Source organism: Schistocerca serialis, chromosome 2 (assembly GCF_023864345.2).
Source record: "Schistocerca serialis cubense isolate TAMUIC-IGC-003099 chromosome 2, iqSchSeri2.2, whole genome shotgun sequence".
In the NCBI taxonomy this organism is placed as follows: domain Eukaryota; kingdom Metazoa; phylum Arthropoda; class Insecta; order Orthoptera; family Acrididae; genus Schistocerca; species Schistocerca serialis.
The window spans coordinates 420,048,168-420,071,552 of record NC_064639.1 but is presented as its reverse complement, the minus strand read 5'-3'; the positions used below and the strand labels follow the sequence as shown (position 1 = coordinate 420,071,552).

The 23,385-nt window shown below is 41.7% G+C and overlaps 1 protein-coding gene across 1 annotated transcript in view; it reads left to right on the top strand.

The window, feature by feature from the left end:
- The window catches only part of LOC126457276 (circadian clock-controlled protein daywake-like), an 80,490-nt gene that overhangs the window by 17,567 nt on the left and 39,538 nt on the right, over positions 1-23,385 (top strand). Inside the window, exons 2-3 of the mRNA XM_050093439.1 lie at positions 1,081-1,173; positions 4,057-4,207. Coding sequence (XP_049949396.1) covers positions 1,081-1,173; positions 4,057-4,207 — 244 coding nt within the window. The remainder of the gene's footprint in view (positions 1-1,080; positions 1,174-4,056; positions 4,208-23,385) is intronic.

Genomic DNA, 23,385 nt, shown 5'->3' with positions numbered 1-23,385 from the left:
TTATGCACGCATCAACGACCTCTAGGATCTCTATCCTATATACAGGGTACAAGTACAGATATTTCTATTCGTGACTGAGGACGGTGTACTGACCAACGTTATGTCATTTACAGACTAATAATTGCAGCCATAACAAGTGATATGTTTTTAGCTTGGTTAGTACAACCAAGTACATGAGGTAGCAGAGAAGGTGTTCAAGTGTTGACGCATGGACGCAAAACGGGTAGTCTATACTTACCAGTGTATTACGACCATGCAGAAAACATCAAGTCGGCTTGTGACGTGTTTTTGGGAAGACTCTTTGACACGAAGGAAAAACAACGAACACTCTGATTTCTACACATGTTAAGGTAACACACATAAAAATATGTGCGCTTACACCCGTTACACCCTGTTTAGCTAGTTGAATCATGCATGGCAGGTTTGATTAGTATTATTTTACACCTAACGACTTGTTGCAGTTCAGTGTAATACAGGTATATCGTGTTTTTAATAACTGCTGTCATTTGTTTTTAATTTTTTAATGTAGTAGCAAGTAATTTACTTTTTTTACTTTTATTGCAGATGGTGAAAATGACTATTCCATAGCCAAACCGGTAATTTTAGTCAAAAAATTTTGCGATCAAGAGAACCAAATAAATATACTGCCACTGTATATTCATTTACATGTATTTAGTTTTATTAAAATGTACCGGTGGAATCCTTTTATCAGTGAAAAATACTTACTAGTAAGGCAACTAAATTTCCCTATGAGTCCTGCTACTGACAAAGTATTACAAGAAGTTAGTGGAAATAAGTATGAAAATATAAAGCAATTGAATTTCTCTCTGAGACTTGCTACTGACAAAGTGTTACAACCAATTAGTAGATAGGAACTGAAGAGAAAGGAGTATTTCTTCCTTTAATTTGTAATGTCATCAAATGTCATCCATTTACTATGGGAACGATCTAATATCACAAGAATAACATACTAGACAGTACAACACAATCTTGCAATACCGATAGTGCAGGCTATTCCGTCAGATATGAAAGCAATATATCTCACTTGAGTCTCAAATATTTTTCGTTTTCTGCTTTCAGCGGCTTTTCTGACGACATGCTACCTCAAGGACCCGCAGTTCGAAGACTGTTTCGTGAAGCAGCTGCAATCAATCTTCGCACGGCTTGTTGACGGTGAGTCTGTGGATAATATATGCGATACTACGACATATAGGCATTCACAGTGCGCTCAGTCAAAAAATCTATTACTGACTTATGTTGTAAACTGTAGAAAATATAGATTTTTGGCAGTTGTGAACCCCAAGTATAGTTAAAACAGAAATGTTTCTGCTTATATTTAGGACTCATATGCATGTAATTGCTAGATACTTTGTATACATTTCTGTACAGCATAAAACTATGCTACGTGCTGCTGTATTATTAATGGTAGTTAAAAATTGCTCACATTCGTTCTGCTACGTTTATTACGTCATAAACATCAGCAACCATAACACTAACACTGATAGGTATTTACTGCCTTACATGCTATGCCAATGCTACTGCGACAAGAATTTCGTAGTTAGCTTTAAAGTAAATTAGGTCTCTTTCTGCAGTTTGTACATCATTTTTTCGCGCTATTTCTTCAAGCATTCCAACAGATCCCTATAGGCCTATATTCATAATTTTTACCTGCATTTCTGAAAGAATAGTCGTTGCTAATAATATCCACATTTGCATGAAATATTTGCGACGTTAATCTCTGACTGCTGACTGACTATAAAGGAAGTAGACCTATACCTAATACAGCTGATGTCAAGGAGTTCGCAGCTAGCGAATTAATTTTTGGATATATTCCAATTTCTGTCTTTCCTTACAGTTTAATCCAACACATCTCCTTCTAGTACAATGGAAGTTATTCCCTGATGTCTTAAGACGTGTCCTGTCACCCCGACCATTCTTCTTGTTAGAGTTTTCCATATATTCCTTTCCTGTACGATTCTGCGAAGAACCTACTTATTATTTTATCAGTCCATTTTAATTTCCAACGTCCTTCTACAGCACCACATCTCAAACACTTCGATTCTTTTCTCTTCCAGTTTTCCCACAATCCATCGTCCACTTCCAACAATACTCTGCTTCAGAACTTGTATGTTCATAACATCTGATGAAATTTAGGGAGTTTTCTTCATAAACACTGGCAGTTTGCATCGCTTCACCGAACAGCGCGGAAATTTTATGTGCTGTCAATACCAGCCGTGAAAGCTTACATTGTATCATCACTGACAGTTTGTTTCATTATTTTAAGAAATACCTGTGCCAGCCATATAAATTCATTGTTACCAAAAGGTTTCCATCTTCAGGCAGTTCTTGATGGATTCCCTCCTGTTTCAGTGTTTGTTGGTATTCTGTTCCCTTTGCTTCGCTTTCCCCCTCTCTCGGACAGTATAAATTCCTTCCACTTTCAATTTCTTTTATTAAAAAGATAGCGATCAATATGCAAGCAGCTTTAAGTGTTTGAAGCAGTTGATATGGCTAAATTAGCGGTAAAATTGTCGTTAACAGAGTTTCAGTAGATTAAATCAAGTTAACTGGAATTTATTAGACGTCTCTGTGAGCAGCGACGTTGAGAACTGAAGTATTATGTTCTTTTAGATCCCTGGCTGAACCTCCTCTTGGTGCTCCGGATGAGTATCTCTTGCTTCTTGTTTACTACCTATTTCACCTTCACTTTCGTATAGTAGTGTTGACAGCGCAACAGTCCGATAAACTTTTATCTTACGTCTTTCATAGATTTATTTTTCACATGCTGATTATTCCGCAAATATACTACACTTATTTATTTTGCATGTATTTGTCTTAATCATATGAAATATCACAAGCAAGATACATAAATTACTTTATTTCTCCATATTAAGGAAATGACAGCAATTAATCGTAAAATCTGTCGTTTGTTGGAGTAGATATAGATTTTGACTATTACGAGTACATCAGTCACATGCATGCTCATGTCATTTATTAATATGTACATTCCGACACATTGGGACCTGTATCACCCGTTGGCAACTGCCCCCATGACGTCTACTAAAAAACTACGAAACCGAAAACAGAAGTTTGTTTTTATTTAATAGGTGGCTGGTTTCGGACCTATGTAGTCCATTATCAAAAGATCCACGTAAGTTCTATCATAACATCATTACGTGTGTATGCTGGCCCCATTGTTTGTATAATTCGCTGACAGCAAAATACTATTTGTGTGCGACTGTCCACTACTGCACGCAGGTCATTTAGATAAAAAATAACCTCGGCGCAACTGTGACGGTTTTATAATTCTATTGAATCGTAGTAAGTTACCACCTATTACCAAGCAGCACGCTGGAAGTAACTGACTACGCAATAGTCAAAATTCAGATTTGCTCCAACAAACGTCCGATTTTGCCACTAATTGGTGTCACTTTCGTCTCAATATTGAGAACTAAAGTAATTTAAATATCGTGCTTGCGATGTATAATATGACTGAAACAAATACACAGAAAATAAATAAGTGTAGTATATTTGCGGAATAATCAGCATATGAAAAATAAATCTATGAAACACGTAAGATAGAAGTTTATTGGACTGTTGCACTACAATCGGTAGTAAACAAGAAGCAAGAAATACTTATCTAGAGCGCGAAGAGGAGGTTACAACAGCAAAGGATCTAAAAGAAAGGATAGAATCAGTCATTTTGATATCTGAAGTGAACTAAACATGTGCAGTGTAAAAGGAAAGTTAAATGAAAATAAGACAATGTGGAGAGAGCATTTACGTATCATGAGTCCTGAGAGATTAGTGGTATAAATGAAAGCAAAATAAAATCATACCCAATAAGAACAACTAAAAGTTGGGGATCGCTGTAAGTAGTCTACAATGTGATTTGAAAGAGTAGCAGGTTTTCTTGAGAAACTGGGTGAGAAGTTGGATTCATACCGCGGATTTCTACTCCACGGGCAGCTTGTCTGCTCTTCTTTTAGAGAAGCTGCCTTGGAGCACCCTTGCTGTGGGCGACTCTGTGTAAGGCGCTGGCGCGCCGTGTTGCAGGGTTCCCCGAGATCGGCGCACTGCCGCTGGACCCCCTGGAGGTGACGCAGGTCGCGGTGCTGGCCGACGGTGAGGGACCAGTGGCGGTCAACTCGACGCTCACCGGCATGAAGATCCGCGGACTCTCGCAGGCAAAGGCCGTCCAGCACAGGTAGCACTTCGCTGGCATGGCCAACCTCCAAATATAACTCTAACAGGCAGAATAATACCAATACAAACATTTTACAAAACCACTCTTAAGCCAAAAGGAGCTACGCACCACGAAAGAATTATCCAAATGGGACGGAAATCGGTAGATGTGAGGTATATGTTCTGACTAACAAATTAAAGTTTCCCAAAAATTGGATGATTTATTCAAGAGAAAGAGCTTTGCAAATTGAGGAAGTCATTCAAGCGCTGGTCCACCTGGGTCCTCCAAGCAGTTATTCTGCTTGGCATTATTTCGAGAGTTGTTGGATGTCCTTCTGAGGGGCATCATGCCTAATTCTGTCTAAGTGGAAAGTTAGATCGTCAAAATCCCTAGATGGTTGGAGAATGCTGCCCGTAATGCTCCAAACTTTCTCAACTGGGCATGGATCCGGTGACCTTGCTGGCCAAAGTAGGGTTTGGCAAGCACGAAGACCAGCAGAAGAAACTCTCGGCGTATGCAGAAGCGTATTATCTTGCTGAAATGTAAGCCCAGCGTGGCTTGCCAGGAAGAGCAACAACACTGGACGTAGCCGCGGATGATAACCACAGGGGCCCTACTGCAGGAAGAAATGCCACCCCAGACGATCACTACACCCCAGACCATCATTAGTGATTTCTGGGCCATATGGCGGATGACACTCAAGTTGCTGTCCCACCATTGTCTGAGGCATCTCCAGACACGTATTCGCTGGTCATGGGGGCTCAATTCGAGGAGGGAATCACCTTTGAAAATTCTTCTCCAGTCAATTTGATTCCCGGTGGAAGACGTTTCTGGAGAAACCTAGGACAGCGGTGGGATACCAGCCTGAACGTCGCCCGCCGGATCAGACAACCGAGTGATGTTTGGGGTGCCATTTGTTTTCATATCACGACGTCTTTGGTTGCCATCCGTGGCAGCGATACGGCGGAGCGTACGTCGACGATATTCTACTCACCGTTTTGTTGCCCTTCTTGGCAAACCATAATGCCCGCCCACAAACGGCGAGAGTTTCTACTGTGTGTCTTTGTTCCTTCCAAATCCTACCTTGGCCAGCAAGTTCGCCGGATCTCCCCCCAGTCAATAAGGTTTAGAATATTATGGGCGGCACTCTCCAACCATCTCTGGATTTTGATGATCTAACACGCCAATTGGACAGAATTTGGCACGACATCCCTCAGAAGGGCATCCAACAACTCTATGAATCAATGCCAAGGAGAATAATTGTTTGCATGTGGACCAATGCGCTATTGACTTTTATAATTACTGTAATCATTTAATCATTTGTTTTTCTATACATGTACATCACATGTACCGATTTCGGTCCCATTTGTACAATTTCTTCGCGTTGGTCTATTTTCCTGTGAATGTATTTAAGAAGGATTCGCTTCTATTGGAACTTGTTGCACCATTATTATTTCTAATAGTCTAGTACCAGCATTAATCTTTCAGACTGCTGCACAATGGGCCACTCTGGGACTTGTAACAAGTCCGATTTATGTATCTCGATCCGATCCGGATCTGATAGCAGCCCAAATAATTATTAATTAATGTGACCGTGTACCTAATGGGGCTGGCAATCGGATTTGACTGCTACGGAGTTGTTACATTCCATTTTGTCCTTCTCAAATGCTGTAATAATGAAATGTCCGGTGACAAGAAGAAACGCCAACACAGCTTCACTAATCAAGAACCTATATTCGTCTCAAAAACACAAAAAGAAGGAGACAGCCACTGCATTCGTCATACATATTTAATAACGGCTAATCTCAGCACCGGCTTCTTCGCTATTCATTATTGTCACACGCAAATTCAATCACTGCAATCCAACACTGCAATCCAAATGATGCCGGCGCGGTAGACGCGAAACCACAAATATCGGCACAGAAATATCACTGAACGCTCTCGTAATTATACTTTTTCACTTTCCCGTATTGTTCTAACACAAAGGGGTTAAACCGCGGCGATGGCCACTCCCTTTGACGGTAAACCCTTGCATTACAGCAACCGGCCTCCGCACGGCTCGGCTCGCAACCTGGGAACTCACTCAACTCTACACTCGCTCTCGCAACCCGACACTATCGATTGTTTGCCCTATCGACCTGTGCCGAGTGCAGACTTATAGTAAGGGCCTACGGACCCCTTACATCCCCGCCCTCGAAAATTTCTTTGGAGCCACTGGCGTAAAAGAATCGGCAAGGGAATTAGACATTGCTACATCTGAACTAAACACATAGTGTAAATAATTAATGAAAGTACAATTCGCCAAATAATCCCCCGACTCCGCTAGTGGGCTGCCTCCACAATAATTTCTACAAAAAGGTTATTACATCTCATAAACATGGCATTGTCCAAATTACAATTTTTTTATATCAAACAGCAGTAGTCCTCTATAGTCCATATTGAATGTAACACACAACATACAATCAAAAATTATTACGTGAACATATGACATATGAATTATTACGCTACAAATTAGTTGTTACAGGTTTTTACACCCATTCTCAGGTAGTTGTCGATATGAAATATGAAGTTCTAGTTACAATACATCAGAAAATACAATGCAAATAAACATTCCCCTTTTTCAAATGTTCGTTTAACAACCAAATGTTCTAAACATGTCCTACCCAACTACATCAAGGAGCTTGAACACTCTCATTTCAGACATTTGCCCTAATCGAGTTCCCCTTCCTCATCTGGGTTATCCCTGTTCTCGTGTGAGTAGTACCTTTTTATGTTTTCCACATGTTCCTTACCATGCACTCTCTTTGTCCGTGCATATTCCAACTCCACAGTGTTAGGATGACCAATTTTTATAATCCTGTATGGTCCCTTATAAACGTGGTTGAATTTATGTATTTAAGAGTTTATTTTCTTTGATTTTGCATGAACCTTTACTAGTACCAAGTCTCCCACTCGGTAAGTTATCGGTTTCACTAGCTTGTCGTGTCTTTCCTGTCTTTTCCTAGCCTTCTCCTTCATACTTAAATCCACTAGCTCCAATTTCCTTTCCCGGGTCAATGAACTTCCTGGTGGGTAGACTAGCAACTCACGAAAAATACTGTCGGGTTCTTGATTGAGCAACACTTCACATGGTGCAAACCCTGTAGAATCATGTGGGAGGTGATTCCTGGCCCGCTCAAATTCTTCCAGATATTCTTTTCATGAACCATGCTTCCTATGACAGTATGTTCGGCATAAACGGTTCAATTCCTTCATTGTTCATTCTGCAGGGTTAGAAGCTGGCCTATACCTCGAAGTGGCAATTTGCTCTATCCTGTGCTCATTTAGCATCTCTGTCCACTCCTTTGACCTAAATTGTGACACATTATCACTCAAAATTCGCTTAGGAATACACACCTTTTGAAAATAGTCTTTCTCAAAATGGTTAATGATGGCTCTACTAGTAGCTTTCTTCAACGGGTAAAATTTTATGTACTTGGAAACCAGTTCTTCCACTACTAAGATTTGTGTGTAATTCCCTCGTGAGGCAGGAAGTGGCCCAAAGAGATCCACTGCAACTATGTCCTTAATTGCTGTTGGTACAATTGGATGCATATATCATTTGTGCTGTACTGTAGTCGTTTTAGATTTTTGACAAGTGTCACATGTACTCAGTATCTTACGTATACGCCTTCCCATGTTGTTGAATGCACAATCTAACTTCAACTTTTTCAGACACTTCTTCGGTTCATAATGCGCATTACTATAGTGCGTATACCAAATTAATTTTTCTACCACATGCTCAGGCACACAGAGTTTCCAGTTCTCCTCACTCTCCTTGTTTCTTTTATTAAGTATCCCATTATGAATATAATAAAATGTGTGAATTCTTTCCTCTCCTGCACACCTGTATTTGGTTTTAATTGTCTTTAATTTCTCGTCCTCATTCTGTTCCCTGCGCACATTCTTTAGGAATTTCCTTATGAATTCTTCATACTGTACTCCTTCATCAGGTTAATTCTAACTCCTTCTCCTTCTGGCCTGTCCACCATTCCTCTCGAGTCAGCTGGTAATCTTGACAAAGCATCAGGTATTATATGTGTTGCTCCTGGTTCATAAATTATCTCGAAGTCAGAGTCCTGTAATGCCAGGGCCCACCGCGTTAGTCCGTTATGCCTCAACTTGCTTGTGGTCAGAAATGTAAGGGCCTTACGGTCAGTCACTACTTTCACATGCCTCCCGGCCAAATAATACCGGAAACGCTTATACCCCCACACAATGCCTCCCTTTCAGTAATCGAATATTTCCTCTCCCAAGCATTTAAACTTCTGCTACCGAACGCTATTGTTCTTACACTCTCACCATTTTCGCCCCTCTCCATTTGGTACAAATGTATTCCTAGTCCATAGTCAGAGCTGTCTGCTCCTAAATAAAAATCCTTGGAAAAATCTGGGTGGTACAATATGTCTGCACTATATAGTGCTTCCTTGATATTCTCTAACTCGGTTTGGCACTCTGCACTCCAATGCCATGGCATCCTCGCCTTGGTCAATTCCCTCATACTCGGGGCATTAAGTACAGATCCATTGACAAATTTTCTATAAAACTCACAAACCCCAAAGAATGCTCGCAACTGTTTCTTACTATGGGGGGTCGGAAAATTTCTAATAACCTCCATTTTACTAGGATCAAGATAGATACTCTCCTCGGATATTATATGGCCCAGGAATTTTATCTTTGATTTGCCAAATTCCGACTTGTCCAGGTTTACAGTTACCCCTGCGGTTTCAAAAGCTGCCAAGATTGCATCCAATCTATTCAAACATTCTTCCCATGTTTCGCTTGCTATGAAGAGGTCATCCACATAGACGGTGACCTTTTTAAGTAACTCCTCGCCTAGTATCTTATCCATCGCTCTTATGAATTCAGACACTGACACATTAAGCCCAAATGGCAACACTCTAAATTGATAGCACCTCCCTCCATAAGTAAATGCTGTATACTGCCAGGACTCTGTGGCCAATGGTATTTGCCAGTAACCAGCAGTTAAGTCGATACTACTAAGCACCTTTGCTCCTCGGAATTTTTGAATCAGTTCTTCTATAGTCTCAGGTTTGTCCCGCTCTGGCTCGATGATTTTATTCACTGTTCGTGCATCCAAAACTATCCTCACCTTTCCATCCTTCTTATCAACAACAAATAGGGGGTTGTTATATTGACTGTTGGCCCTTTCTATAACACCAAGGTCCATCATCCTCTGTATCTCTTCATCTACTGCTCCTCGTTTCGCCTGGGGAATGGAGTACTGTTTTATATTGAACGGTTTATGGTTCTTTATCTTTAGCTTACACTCCACCCCTTTCATGATGTCTGGCCATTGAGAAAATACCTTACAACGCCTGTATAATACTGTGGCTAATTTCCTCTTAGTCCCCTCATCTAGGTGTGTCATCTCTTCCAACTTTTTATTGATCTTATTCTCTTTATGTCTATTCTTTCGTGCTAATCCCTCAAGGTATATCAACACTTCTTCTTCTAGTTCCTCTTCCCCGTATCCCGTGGTGGGTCCCTCTTCATGACACAAATTTATCCTTCTGAATTCCTCCTCTTCTTCGATTGCACTCCCCTCAGCAAACTTTAATCTCTTCTCCTCTCCCTTTCTTCCTTTGACCTTGATAGTTGTTGTTGTTGTGGTCTTCAGTCCTGAGACTGGTTTGATGCAGCTCTCCACGCTACTCTATCCTGTGCAAGCCTCTTCATCTCCCAGCACCTACTGCAACCTACATCCTTCTGAATCTGCTTAGTGTATTCATCTCTTGGTCTCCCGCTACGATTTTTACCCTCCACCCTGCCCTCCAATGCTAAATTTGTGATCCCTCGATGCCTCAAAACATGTCCTACCAACCGATCCCTTCTTCTAGTCAAGTTGTGCCACAAACTTCTCTTCTCCCCAATCCTATTCAACACCTCCTCATTAGTTATGTGATCTACCCATCTAATCTTCAGCATTCTTCTGTAGCACCACATTTCGAAAGCTTCTATTCTCTTCTTGTCCAAACTAGTTATCGCCCATGTTTCACTTCCATACATGGCTACACACCATACAAATACTTTCAGAAACGACTTCCCGACACTTAAGTCTATACTCGAGGTTAACAAATTTCTCTTCTTCAGAAACGATTTCCTTGCCATTGCCAGTCTACATTTTATATCCTCTCTACTTCGACCATCATCAGTTATTTTACTCCCTAAATAGCAAAACTCCTTTACTACTTTAAGTGTCTCATTTCCTAATCTAATTCCCTCAGCATCACCCGATTTAATTTGACTACATTCTATTATCCTCGTTTTGCTTTTGTTGATGTTCATCTTATATCCTCCTTTCAAGACACTGTCCATTCCGTTCAACTGCTCTTCCAAGTCCTTTGCTGTCTCTGACAGAATTACAATCTCATAGGCGAACCCCAAAGTTTTTACTGCATCTCCATTAATTTTAATACCTACTCCGAATTTTTCTTTTGCTTCCTTTACTGCTTGATCAATATACAGATTGAATAACATCGGGGAGAGGCTACAACCCTGTCTCACTCCTTTCCCAACCACTGCTTCCCTTTCATGCCCCTCGACTCTTATAACTGCCATCTGGTTTCTGTACAAATTGTAAATAGCCTTTCGCTCCCTGTATTTTACCCCTGCCACCTTCAGAATTTGAAAGAGAGTATTCCAGTTAACATTGTCAAAAGCTTTCTCTAAGTCTGCAAATTCTAGAAACGTAGGTTTGCCTTTCCTTAACCTTTCTTCTAAGATAAGTCGTAAGGTTAGTATTGCGTCACGTGTTCCAACATTTCTGCGGAATCCAAACTGATCTTCCCCGAGGTCCGCTTCTACCAGTTTTTCCATTCGTCTGTAAAGAATTCGCGTTAGTATATTGCAGCTGTGACTTATTAAACTGATAGTTCGGTAATTTTCACATCTGTCAACACCTGCTTTCTTTGGGATTGGAATTATTATATTCTTCTTGAAGTCTGAGGGTATTTCGCCTGTCTCATACATCTTACTCACCAGATGGTAGAGTTTTGTCATGACTGGCTCTCCCAAGGCCATCAGTAGTTCTAATGGAATGTTGTCTACTCCCGGGGCCTTGTTTCGACTCAGGTCTTTCAGTGCTCTGTCAAACTCTTCACGCAGTATCTTATCTCCCATTTCGTCTTCATCTACATCCTCTTCCATTTCCATAATATTGTCCTCAAGCACATCGCCCTTGTATAAACCCTCTATATACTCCTTCCACCTTTCTGCCTTCCCTTCTTTGCTTAGAACTGGGTTTCCATCTGAGTTCTTGATATTCATACAAGTGGTTCTCTTCTCTCCAAAGGTCTCTTTCATTTTCCTGTAGGCAGTATCTATCTTACCCCTAGTGAGACAAGCCTCTACATCCTTACATTTGTCCTCTAGCCATCCCTGAATAGCCATTTTGCACTTCCTGCCGATCTCATTTTTGAGACATTTGTATTCCTTTTTGCCTGCTTCATTTACTGCATTTTTATATTTTCTCCTTTCATCAATTAAATTCAATATTTCTTCTGTTACCCAAGGATTTCTATTAGCCCTCGTCTTTTTACCTACTTGATCGTCTGCTGCCTTCACTACTTCATCCCTCAGAGCTACCCATTCTTCTTCTACTGTATTTCTTTCCCCCATTCCTGTCAATTGTTCCCTTATGCTCTCCCTGATACTCTCTACAACCTCTGGTTCTTTCAGTTTATCCAGGTCCCAACTCCTTAAATTCCCACCTTTTTTCAGTTTCTTCAGTTTCAATCTGCAGTTCATAACCAATAGATTGTGGTCAGAATCCACATCTGCCCCTGGAAATGTCTTACAATTTAAAACCTGGTTCCTAAATCTCTGTCTTACCATTATACGAGGGCGGTTCAGAAAGTAACCTCCGATTGCTCACAGTGCGGGTTGTGGGGGGAGTAGCGACGCCATCTGTGCGTTCACGCACTCAACAGGTGAGTTTGCATCAAGCCGTGGTCGAGTGAACGTCGTACCTGCGCTAGGTTAGTTTTTGTGGCAGTTTGAAATGTGTGCTGCAATAGAAAACCCCGCCAAATGTGAAGTGCGTGCTGTCATAAGGTTTTTTACAGCCAAAGGATATTCTGCAGCAGCTATTCATCGTGAGCTTTGTGCCGTGTACGGACCAAGAGTTATGAGTGAAGGAGTTGTCCGTGAATGGGTACGTTTATTTAAAAGTGGACGAGAAAACGTTCATGATGAAGAGAGGAGTGGTAGACCATCATTGGTGACTGACGAACGCGTTCAGACAGTTGATGCAAAAGTTCGTGAAAATCGACGTTTCTCAATGTCGGAGTTGTCTACTGGTTTTCCACAGATTTCTAAGACTCTCTTGTACGAGATAGTGACAGCAAGATTGGGTTACCGAAAGTTCTGTGCACGATGGGTGCCCAAAATTCTTACCGACCACCACAAAACTCAAAGAATGGCCTCTGCATTAGACTTTCTGTCACGTTATGAGGACGAAGGAGAACCATTGTTAAACAGAATCGTGACCGGTGACGAAACCTGGATTAAGTACGTGAACCCTGAGACAAAAGAACAATCAAAGATGTGGGCACATTCAAATTCGCCTACCAAACCAAGAAAAGCCTCGCAAGATTTTTCTGCCAGAAAACTGATGGCAACGGTGTTTTGGGATGCCAAAGGGGTGTTGTTGGTTGAATTCATGGAACCTGGTACGACCATTAATCAAGACGTGTACTGTGAAACAATAAAAAAGTTACGACGGGCTATACAGAACAAACGCCGTGGTATGCTGACTTCCGGTATCGTTTTTTTGCACGATAACGCCCGTCCTCACTCTGCTCGCAGAACAACGGCCCTTCTTGAGTCCTTCAAGTGGGACGTTATCAACCATCCACCTTACAGCCCAGACCTGGCGCCAAGTGATTATCACCTCTTCATGCATTTGAAGAAATGGCTCGGGTCACAGCGGTTTGATGACGACGAAGAGCTCAAAGATGCGGTCACAGGCTGGCTCCAGGCACAAGCGGGTGATTTTTATGCAGAAGGAATTTCAAAGCTTGTGAAGAGATACGATAAGTGCCTCAATCGCTATAGAGACTATGTAGAAAAATAGTGCAAAGATGTAGTTGTAAGATGTATATATTAAAATATTTTTATTTAACTTGGTGTATTTTTTTAAATCAACCGGAGGTTACTTTCTGAACGGCCCTCATATAATCTATCTGATACCTTTTAGTATCTCCAGGATTCTTCCAGGTATACAACTTTCTTTTATGATTCTTGAACCAAGTGTTAGCTATGGTTAAGTCATGCTTTGTGCAAAATTCTACAAGGCGGCTTCCTCTTTCATTTCTTCCCCCCAATCCATATTCTCCTACTATGTTTCCTTCTCTCCCTTTTCCTACTGACGAATTCCAGTCACCCATGACTATTAAATTTTCGTCTCCCTTCACTACCTGAATAATTTCTTTTATCTCGTCATACATTTCATCTATTTCTTCATCATCTGCAGAGCTAGTTGGCATATAAACTTGTACTACTGTAGTAGGCATGGGCTTTGTGTCTATCTTGGCCACAATAATGCGTTCACTATGCTGTTTGTAGTAGCTAACCCGCACTCCTATTTTTTTATTCATTATAAAACCTACTCCTGCATTACCCCTATTTGATTTTGTATTTATAACCCTGTATTCACCTGACCAAAAGTCTTGTTCCTCCTGCCACCGAACTTCACTAATTCCCACTATATCTAACTTTAACCTATCCATTTCCCTTTTCAAATTTTCTAACCTACCTGCCCGATTAAGGGATCTGACATTCCACGCTCTGATCCGTAGAACGCCACTTTTCTTTCTCCTGATAACGACGTCCTCTTGAGTAGTCCCCGCCCGGAGATCCGATTGGGGGACTATTTTACCTCGGGAATATTTTACCCAAGAGGACGCCATCATCATTTAATCATACAGTAAAGCTGCATTTCCTCGGGAAAAATTACGGCTGTAGTTTCCCCTTGCTTTCAGCCGTTCGTAGTACCAGCACGGCAAGGCCGTTTTGGTTAATGTTGCAAGGCCAGATCAGTCCATCATCCAGACTGTTGCCCCTGCAACTACTGAAAACGCTGCTGCCCCTCTTCAGGAACCACATGTTTGTCTGGCCTCTCAACAGATACCCCTCCGTTGTGGCTGCACCTACGGTATGGCTATCTGTATCGCTGAGGCACACAAGCCTCCCCACCAACGGCAAGTTCCATGGTTCATGGGGGGACCTTGATAGTACCTTCATCAAAACTCACTACTGCATCAACTTCATTCAACCAATCTATCCCTAAAATAATTGATGTGTTCAATCCAGCCACCACCAAAAATGTTGCTTCGTATTCTTCTCCCTCTATCTCGAAGGTAATCAACACTTGTTCTTTAATAGGTTTACTCCTTGCACCCAACGCATTCACAATTCTCACTCCACTCACCGGGAAACTAGGCAAGCTAATGTTTGCTTTTAGTACCTGTTCATATAACCTCTGGGATACTGCACATGCTTCACTTCCTGTATCGACTAATGCCTCGATATTCAGTCCACATAGCTTGATCCTTATCATGGGTAGTATGGGTTCTTTGGGAATCCTACTTCTTTCCTCCAGTAGATCTTCTCTCAGACCTCCACCATTGTCGTGTCTTAGTAGGTTTACTCTGGTCCTTGTAGTTCTCACTCCTGACCGGACCTCATCTGGAGTGTCATTCAGTTTTCCGGTCTCTCCGCCTCTTCTATATGCACTGTGTCATTCATTCGCGTATCCCATCCTCTCTCATGATCTCTTGGTTCTTCACTCCTTCTCCAATCATTTCTCCATTGCCGTTCACCACCATGGTTCCTGTACCTATGGCCCCCACCTCTTCCTCTATAATTAGACGAATTACCAAAATGATTCCTTAGGTCATTACTTCCCCCTCGGTTTTGATCATTAGCTTGATTCTGTTCCTGTGATCGAACAGATTCCAACTGTTCCAGTATTTCCATCAAGGCCTCCCTATCTGTAATTAGGCTCCTGGATACAGTTTCTTGCATTCTCCGGCTCATTCTTCTTTTTATTGCTGATATCATTACGTCATCACTCAGGGGTTGTTCCAAGGTCTCGTTCAATTCCTACAAATGTTCGGCAAACTCTCTCAACGTTCCTCTCCATGTACTAAGTGACTTGCAGTGGAGTAGGTCCTCAATTGCTGCACACTAATGACTTTTGGACCAGTATTTCTTCAAGAATTCCTCTTCAAACTGATTATAACTAGTAGTCCCTTCCTTCTTCCTGACTCCTCAAGTGAAGGCCTCACCTTCCATTCTATCTATTGCAAATTGAATCTTGTCTGAGTCTTTAAAATGTGCTGGGAAAACTCCTTTTAACCATTTCATAAATATCATTGGGTGCAACCCTCCTTTCGGTCTAAATTTCTGCCCTGTATTGTTTTCGACGTACCGATTATCATTGCTCATCGAGGTAACGACTCTACCTTCCCCAACGGTTAAAGTGGCATTGCTAATTCGTTTATCGATTTCTTCTATCTTGTTCTTCAATTGCTGCACTCCCTGTTGTAATTGCCTGACCTCCATTGCAACCCTCTTGTTATCCTCTTCTCGTTGCACGGCTATAGCATTTCTCAGATTGACAGCCACTTGGTTTTGCCTATCTCCTATCCCCTTAACCACATCATTGCATTGTTTCTGCATCTGCGTCACCTCGGCGATTCGATGATTGCAATTTGTTTCCACTTCGTTGATTCTTTCTCCCAATTCAGCTTTCGTTTCTTCAATATTGTCTTCTATCTTTTTTGTTAACTTTCCTTCCATCTTCTCCACGTCTCCCTGGACTTGGTCTATATTCTTCTGCAGCTTACTCTCTCTCTCGTTGATGTCCATCTTCAGTCGTTCTTGTAATTCTGGTATATCCTTCTTCAGATTACATTCGATCTTCCTTTCCGATGTTTTGATCTCTTGTGTTAGGGTTTCCTTAAATGATTTTTCTAAGGTTTCTCTAGTTTCTTGTAAACCCTTCTCTAACGATGCATTAGTTTCTTGTAAACCCTTCTCTAACGATGCGCTAGCTTCTTGTAAATCTTCCTTTAATGATTCTCTGAGACCTTTCTCTAATGATGCGTTATTTTCTTGTAAACCCTTTAGTGATTCTCTTGTTTCTTGTAAACCCTTCTCTACTGATTTGTGGAATTTTTCTTCCCTCTCTCTAGTTTCTTTTAGCAAAGCTGCCAACATCGATCGTATATCTGCATCCTCTGAAACTGGCTTATCTCTTGTCCTTTGTCCCGGTGTCTCGGGATAACTAGTTGAATGTGCTAATGGGCTATCTAATGACAATCCATAATCACTGATTCCTGAATCATCTCTGTCTTCCTGTCCTATCCCTTTCCTTTCAACTATTGCCTCACAAACCTGCTTATCTTCAGTAGACATGTTTGGTTTATTTTTAATACACAGGCAAGTAATATAAAATAACCTCTAGTAACCCAAAACACTCCTAATTATCATGAAACTAATCAAACAGTACCTGCAGTATTTTCAGTTAATCCCAAAATTGATACAATACATATGAATTCCGAACATAACAACCCTCAAAACCTAATAATTTCAAATATCACTTCTCATATACAGAGTTTATGTAAAATGTTTTAAATAAGATAAATCACACCACTTATAAAATCTATGATTGTAAAATCCCCAAAAACAATGAGCACATCTGTATAATTACCATTTAGACAGCACAGTATGCATCAATAAGTATGTTATATTCCACAGTATGTTTCGCAAACTTTTCGGAAATTACTGTAATTGGGCACTTTTCCTATCGTGAAACTCAGTTTACAAATGTTTATTTACTGCAAAGACTGCACACTACAATTTAATGTTATGTCAACCAGTCGTCTTCACTCACCAACTGACGTTACCACGAATCGCGATGTTTTGACGTTTGAAGTGGGCGTGGCGCTGTACTGCCGCCGGAGCCGTGTGAAGTCGCGCTGAAGATCTGTGGCGAGTCGTCGTAGTTCTCCGTCGGCTGCTCTGTAGCGCTGCAGGCGGGCGTAGTTTGTAGTTCGGCTGCTAGATGCCGGGTTGGCGCTCGGTGTCTTGAAGTCGCGCTGCTCGCTGTGGCGGGACGTCGTAGTTCTCAGCCGGCCGCTCCGTGGCGCTGCAGGCGGGCGTAGTTGTAGTTCGGCTGCTAGATGCCGGGTTGGCGCTCGGTGTAGTGCATCTGTGCTTGAACTACTCCTTGCACAGGTAGTTGGGATGACGTGTGAAATCACTTCGCAGATCGAAGCTCTTTGGCGCAACTGCTACAAGGGACTGCGTGACGTCACTCAACAATTGCGTCGCCACATGAATTGTGGTCCGCATAACAGTTTATGGGTCCCCATGAAGCTGTCCGATTTTCACTATTTAAAAACCAATTCCAGTCACAATATTACTATTAAACACTTCTTTAAAACTTTTGTGACGAATTCTTGGCTCGTTTTGCTATTTTAATGTTCACACGTGTCTTTCTTTAATGTCCACTTTTCACAGTTTTTCGCGCGGATTTACGCATTTGCACATTATAACACAGTTTATCGACACTATTATTCTTATCAAATATGGCGAGAAGAAACAGTTTAGTCACAATCGTAAGATATTATTACTTCGTATTGTTCAAAAATGCACTGATTCTTGTCGCGATTTTAAAGTTTATGCTCTGTCCCGATCCAACATTGAAAAATATTTTCTTGCGTTAAGCAAGGTAAAATTACCTATTGTTCTTTACGATTCGTCCGAAAATTGCACTAGTCCTGTCACGGTAAGCCAAGGGTGTAACAAGTCCGATTTATGTATCTCGATCCGATCCGGATCTGATAGCAGCCCAAATAATTATTAATTAATGTGACCTTGTACCTAATGGGGCTGGCAATCGGATTTGACTGCTACGGAGTTGTTACATTCCATTTTGTCCTTCTCAAATGCTGTAATAATGAAATGTCCGGTGACAAGAAGAAACGCCAACACAGCTTCACTAATCAAGAACCTATATTCGTCTCAAAAACACAAAAAGAAGGAGACAGCCACTGCCTTCGTCATACATATTTAATAACGGCTAATCTCAGCACCGGCTTCCTCGCTATTCATTATTGTCACACGCAAATTCAGTCACTGCAATCCAACACTGCAATCCAAATGATGCCGGCGCGGTAGACGCGAAACCACAAATATCGGCACAGAAATATCACTGATCACTCTCGTAATTATACTGACTGGCCGTGAAAACTAAGATTTCAAGTTGGAGTCCAGGTGCTGCATGCAGTTTTAAACCTTCAGTAAATTTCAAAACAGTCTAATAACAAATAAATTATGCATTTACAATCTAGGCAACAGAGAGACAGATTTAACATACAAAACGTTTTATAAATCAATACATTTTGTCGAATTATGTAAAACATGCATCACTCGCACCTTCAAAATCTTCATTACATATAAACCGTTGCACAAACAGCCCTCTTCTCAAGTTTTAGGAGATAAATCCAGAGATTTCTTCTCATGTGGAAGCACTTCGAAGAGAATTTCGTGCAGTTTTGCAACAATGATCTGGGAGTTTACTTCTTTGAGAGAAGGCAATGTTTACCCTAAATGGCAGTAATACTATTCACTAATGGGTCGACGTTTTGGGAAATGGTTAGAGTGCATCACACAGTGCAAGACCCAGAAAAGTGTAGCCATGAATTTTGCTTTCTTTGCTACAGCTTCTCTTCTTGTTTCGACTGTACCTCGATTTATGATAATTAACCCATATACTGCTGTTACGCACCTGCCGAGAACCTCACTGGAATTGTGTCCAAACGGATCAAAACACTCTCATATCCTTTCTGCAGTACTTTTGTTCGGTGGCTAATGGATGCGGCAGACACACAAACATACGACATTCGTGGGAAATGGGGTGAACACGGCTTGTTGAGTTCCTTCAACCCCAGCGATCTCACATAGTTTCACTCACCGATGCTTCTGGAAGGGGTTGAGTATTTTTGCCACAGACTTTTTGACGCTCTCAACTCTCATAATCTTCATTTATTCCAGGAACACGTGTAATTTCAGTAGAATACTTCTTGACCATCGAAATTAAATCCCCTATATCTGATCACAGTTTTCAGGAGGTTTTCCTTGGTTGCAACTCAAATTCCGGAACAGGAAATTCCCTCCCAAGTATTTCCATTTGGAAAAATTTGCATCCCCGTTACAGATTCTGGGATTTGTGTGAAATGGGGATCACGTTCCACAATGGGCCGGATATCAAACAATCCCAGCTGAGCACTCAGACACTGAAAATAAAAATGAAATTAAATAAATATAGCACAAAAAAGAATTTTCTTAAGATATAATCTTTCTTAAAGTAGCATACTGATCATATATTACTTAATTACTCCCTTTGTTAGCTGGTTATAGCAGTAATTAAAAGTTCGTTCCTCAGAAGATCAAGTCAGTTTGACGCTTAACGCAATTTCGCATTTGTCTAAGTTTAACATAGGAAGTCACTCAATGGCTCAGCGTAACCGTTCAGCAATGTGTAGTTCCCACGATGACGGACAAGCTGAGGCACCGAAGCATACTGGCTCCAGGATTTAGCATCAAAAACAATTTCCTGTATTGATCTGGATCTAGTTTTTAACTGGATCCTAGGTTTCTGCGTCACTGAGCTCTATTGTGGTACTTTTAATTACTGAATGTTGAAAATTACGCATGTGTCCTTTCATACATGGTTCGACGGATTGCTTTCACGGTAAAAGCTGCGATTTGATTGTAATTCCCTCATCTGCAGGTTCTGGATGTGAAAGTAATACCAGTGCGAGTACTGGAAGCGAGCCTGCCTTTCATGGCGCCTGCCCAGTATCGGAAGGCCTACCTGTATATGGTTGGTGGCAGTATTACGGGCCGTAACACCAAGCACCAAGAATGACATACCCGCTCTTCTGGCCTCCTGAGTGAAACTAAAGCCATAGTAGAGATTTTTAAAGATACTCGCATCATATGCTATACTGAATATAAACTGCTAAAAAAGTTTGGCACCAAGTAGATATGTAGTATCAGATTCAAGATGAATATGGAAACGAAAACTAAGTCTTATGAGATTAAAGTAACAAATTTACTATGAAATAAAAAAAAACAGTAACCAAAATAATTTCAGTATATTTTTTCGCGTAAGGGGAAGTAATAGGGCTAGGTTTGGCGGTGAGTAATCAGAATTTTAAAACTTCTATTCACCAGTATCACAGATATTTCATATTGCCACCAATCTTTCAAGAACCTAATAAGAGCAATGCGTTAAAATACAAGTGGCTGCGTAATATCAAAAACAAAAGACGCAATAAAATTACGCTCGGGCAGTCCACGGAATGAGAGCAATTTAAAAACGCATATCAGACTCAAAAATGAATTGACTTTCACGGTCCAGAGCACCAAATATCAACTTACGATAACAGTGAAAACATATACATGAAATTTTGTATTGAGTAATCATGCCCACAGTCTCTGCCAAATAACACAGTGATAAGAAATCGAGAGTATAACAAGGCGTAAGGAATTTCATTATAGTTAGAAACTTTAAGATGGCAAAATGTTTCCAAATACTTCCCAAAATAGTTTTAGGCCTTGTACTCAAAACCAGCGTTATGTGCGACAACATGAGCAAACATATGAGAGATTCGTAGCTATTCGTTACAAAAGAAAACAGAGCGGCAATTCAACAACACTAGATCGTAGGCACCAAAATATACCAAGGATTTGTTTTTCTTAGGCATGCCTGCATCACCGAGCAAAAGACACACTAACAAAACCCAGTGATTCACTGAGTGCTACTGCACAACTGTCCGAAATGATTACAATTACGGTTATTGCATACAGTGACAATGCGCACAGGGACTCAGCTTGAAATGGTCCTTCTGGGTACGACTATGTTTATAGACTAAATAGAGTACAGCCGTATTGTCCCGTTCACGATTGGAGTCACAGCCCATCCCATTGAACTATAATGACAAGTGTTTACTATAGAGGGCCAGAGCTATGGTCTCTACCATAGCGTGGAGTGCGGCAGTAAAGATCTGGCGAATGCCCAAAGGCTCTAATAAGACATTGTTAACAGCATACACATTTATTATTCATGGTTACAGTCATCTTCTTTAAAGGCTGTCAGTAGCCAGATGAACAGAAAGATGCTAGCAATATTGGCAAGTGCTGATGCGTGTGCGGCTTGCAGACTCAGCCAATACAGTTATGATGATGCACACATAACGAGCAGCTATGACACAGAATGTTGCTGACCCGATGCACTGCAGATGTTGTCCACATGTCCCAGTCGCAGCAGCTTGGATAGCTGATTACCAGGGCTTACGTCATAAATGGCGTACCGAGAAAGGCACACAACAGCTCTGCATGAGATTGCTATAGTCATGAAGAGCTGCGCCATGGTCTCTCAGCTAGACAACCGTCAGCAGTGCTGATGTCTGTTCATAGTGCAGATCGTGGGGCAACTGATACCGAGCTCCCCTGGGATGATGGGTGTGTGACAGCTCACCAGATACCATTGGCAAGGCCTCCAGGGACCTGATGGTAGGGGACACCCAACTCTCAATGACGGTGGAGACAAGACGGCAGCAGCATACGGTAGCCAAGTCCTTCAAGCTGGACTGGCTGTTACACTGTAAATCCAGGTCATCTCACCGATCAGCCAAAGAATCTGGTACACCTGCCTAACATGGTGTAGGGCCCCCGCGAGCACGCAGAAGTGCTGCAACATGACGTGGCATGGACTCGACTAATGTCTGAAGTAGTGCTGGAGGGAACTGAAACCATGAATTATGAAGGGCGGTCCTTAAATCCGTAAGAGTACGAGGGGGTGGAGATCTCTTCTGAACAGCACGTTGCAAGGCATCCCAGATATGCTCAATAATTTCATGTCTGGGGATTTTGGTGGCCATCTGAAGTGTTTAAACTCGGAATAGTCTTCCAGGAGCCACTCTGTTACAATTTTGGACGTTAGGGGTGTCGCATTGTCCTATTGGAATTGCCCAACTCCGTCGGTGTGCACAGTGGACATGAATGGGTGCAAGTGATCAGACAGGATGCTTCCGTACTTGTCACCTGTCAGAACCGTATCTAAACGTTCAGGGATCCCATATCACTCCAACTGCACACGCCCCACACCATTACAGAGCCTGCACCAGCTTGAACGGTCCCTTGCTGACATTCAGGATCCATGGATTCATGAGGTTGTTTCCATTCCGTACACACCCACCCGCTCAATACACTTTTATACGAGACTCATCCGCCCAGGCAACATGTTTCCAGTCATCAACAGTCCAATTTCGGTGTTGACGGGCCCAGGTGAGGCGTAAATCTTTGCGTCGGGCAAAAATCGAGGGTACACGAGTGGGCCATCGGCTATCTATGATGTTTCGTTGAATGGTTAGCACTCTGACACTTGTTGATGACCCAGCATTGAAATCTGCAGCAATTTGCGGAAGCGTTGCACTTCTGTCACGTTGGAGGATTCTCTTCAGTCGTCGTTGGTCCCGTTCGTGCAGGATCTTTTTTCGGCCGCAGTGATGTCGAAGATTTGACGTTTTACCGTATTCCTTACATTCACGGTACACCTGTGAGGAAGTCGCATGGGAAAATCCCCACTTCATCGCACTCGGAGATGCTGTGTACCATCGGTCGTGCGCTGACTATAACACCACCCTCAAACTCATTTCACCTGTTGTCTTATATAGGCGTTGATGACCGCAGCGCCATATTCTACCTGTTTACATATCTCTATATTTGAATACGCTTGCCTATTCAGTTACTTTGGCGCTTAGTGTAGGTCGACAGTGGATTGATTGTCATAGGTCCCAGATCGTAACAACTGTAAACTGAGAACTAGACTTTGGAAATCAGAGTATTTGTACGCCTTGTCTATGCCAATGATGTTATCGTGTGGTAAGAATAACTGAATGGATCCTAGTTTTCTGAAACTATCAACACTTCCCTTCAGGATTTCAGGTTTATTACCTCTGCTCCGTCTGTTTGATGTAAATCCAGTCTTGCATGTGCCTTCGATGTTGGTATGTCACTATGCATGATCGCCAGAATGACGTTATGCTCCTTTCCACTCG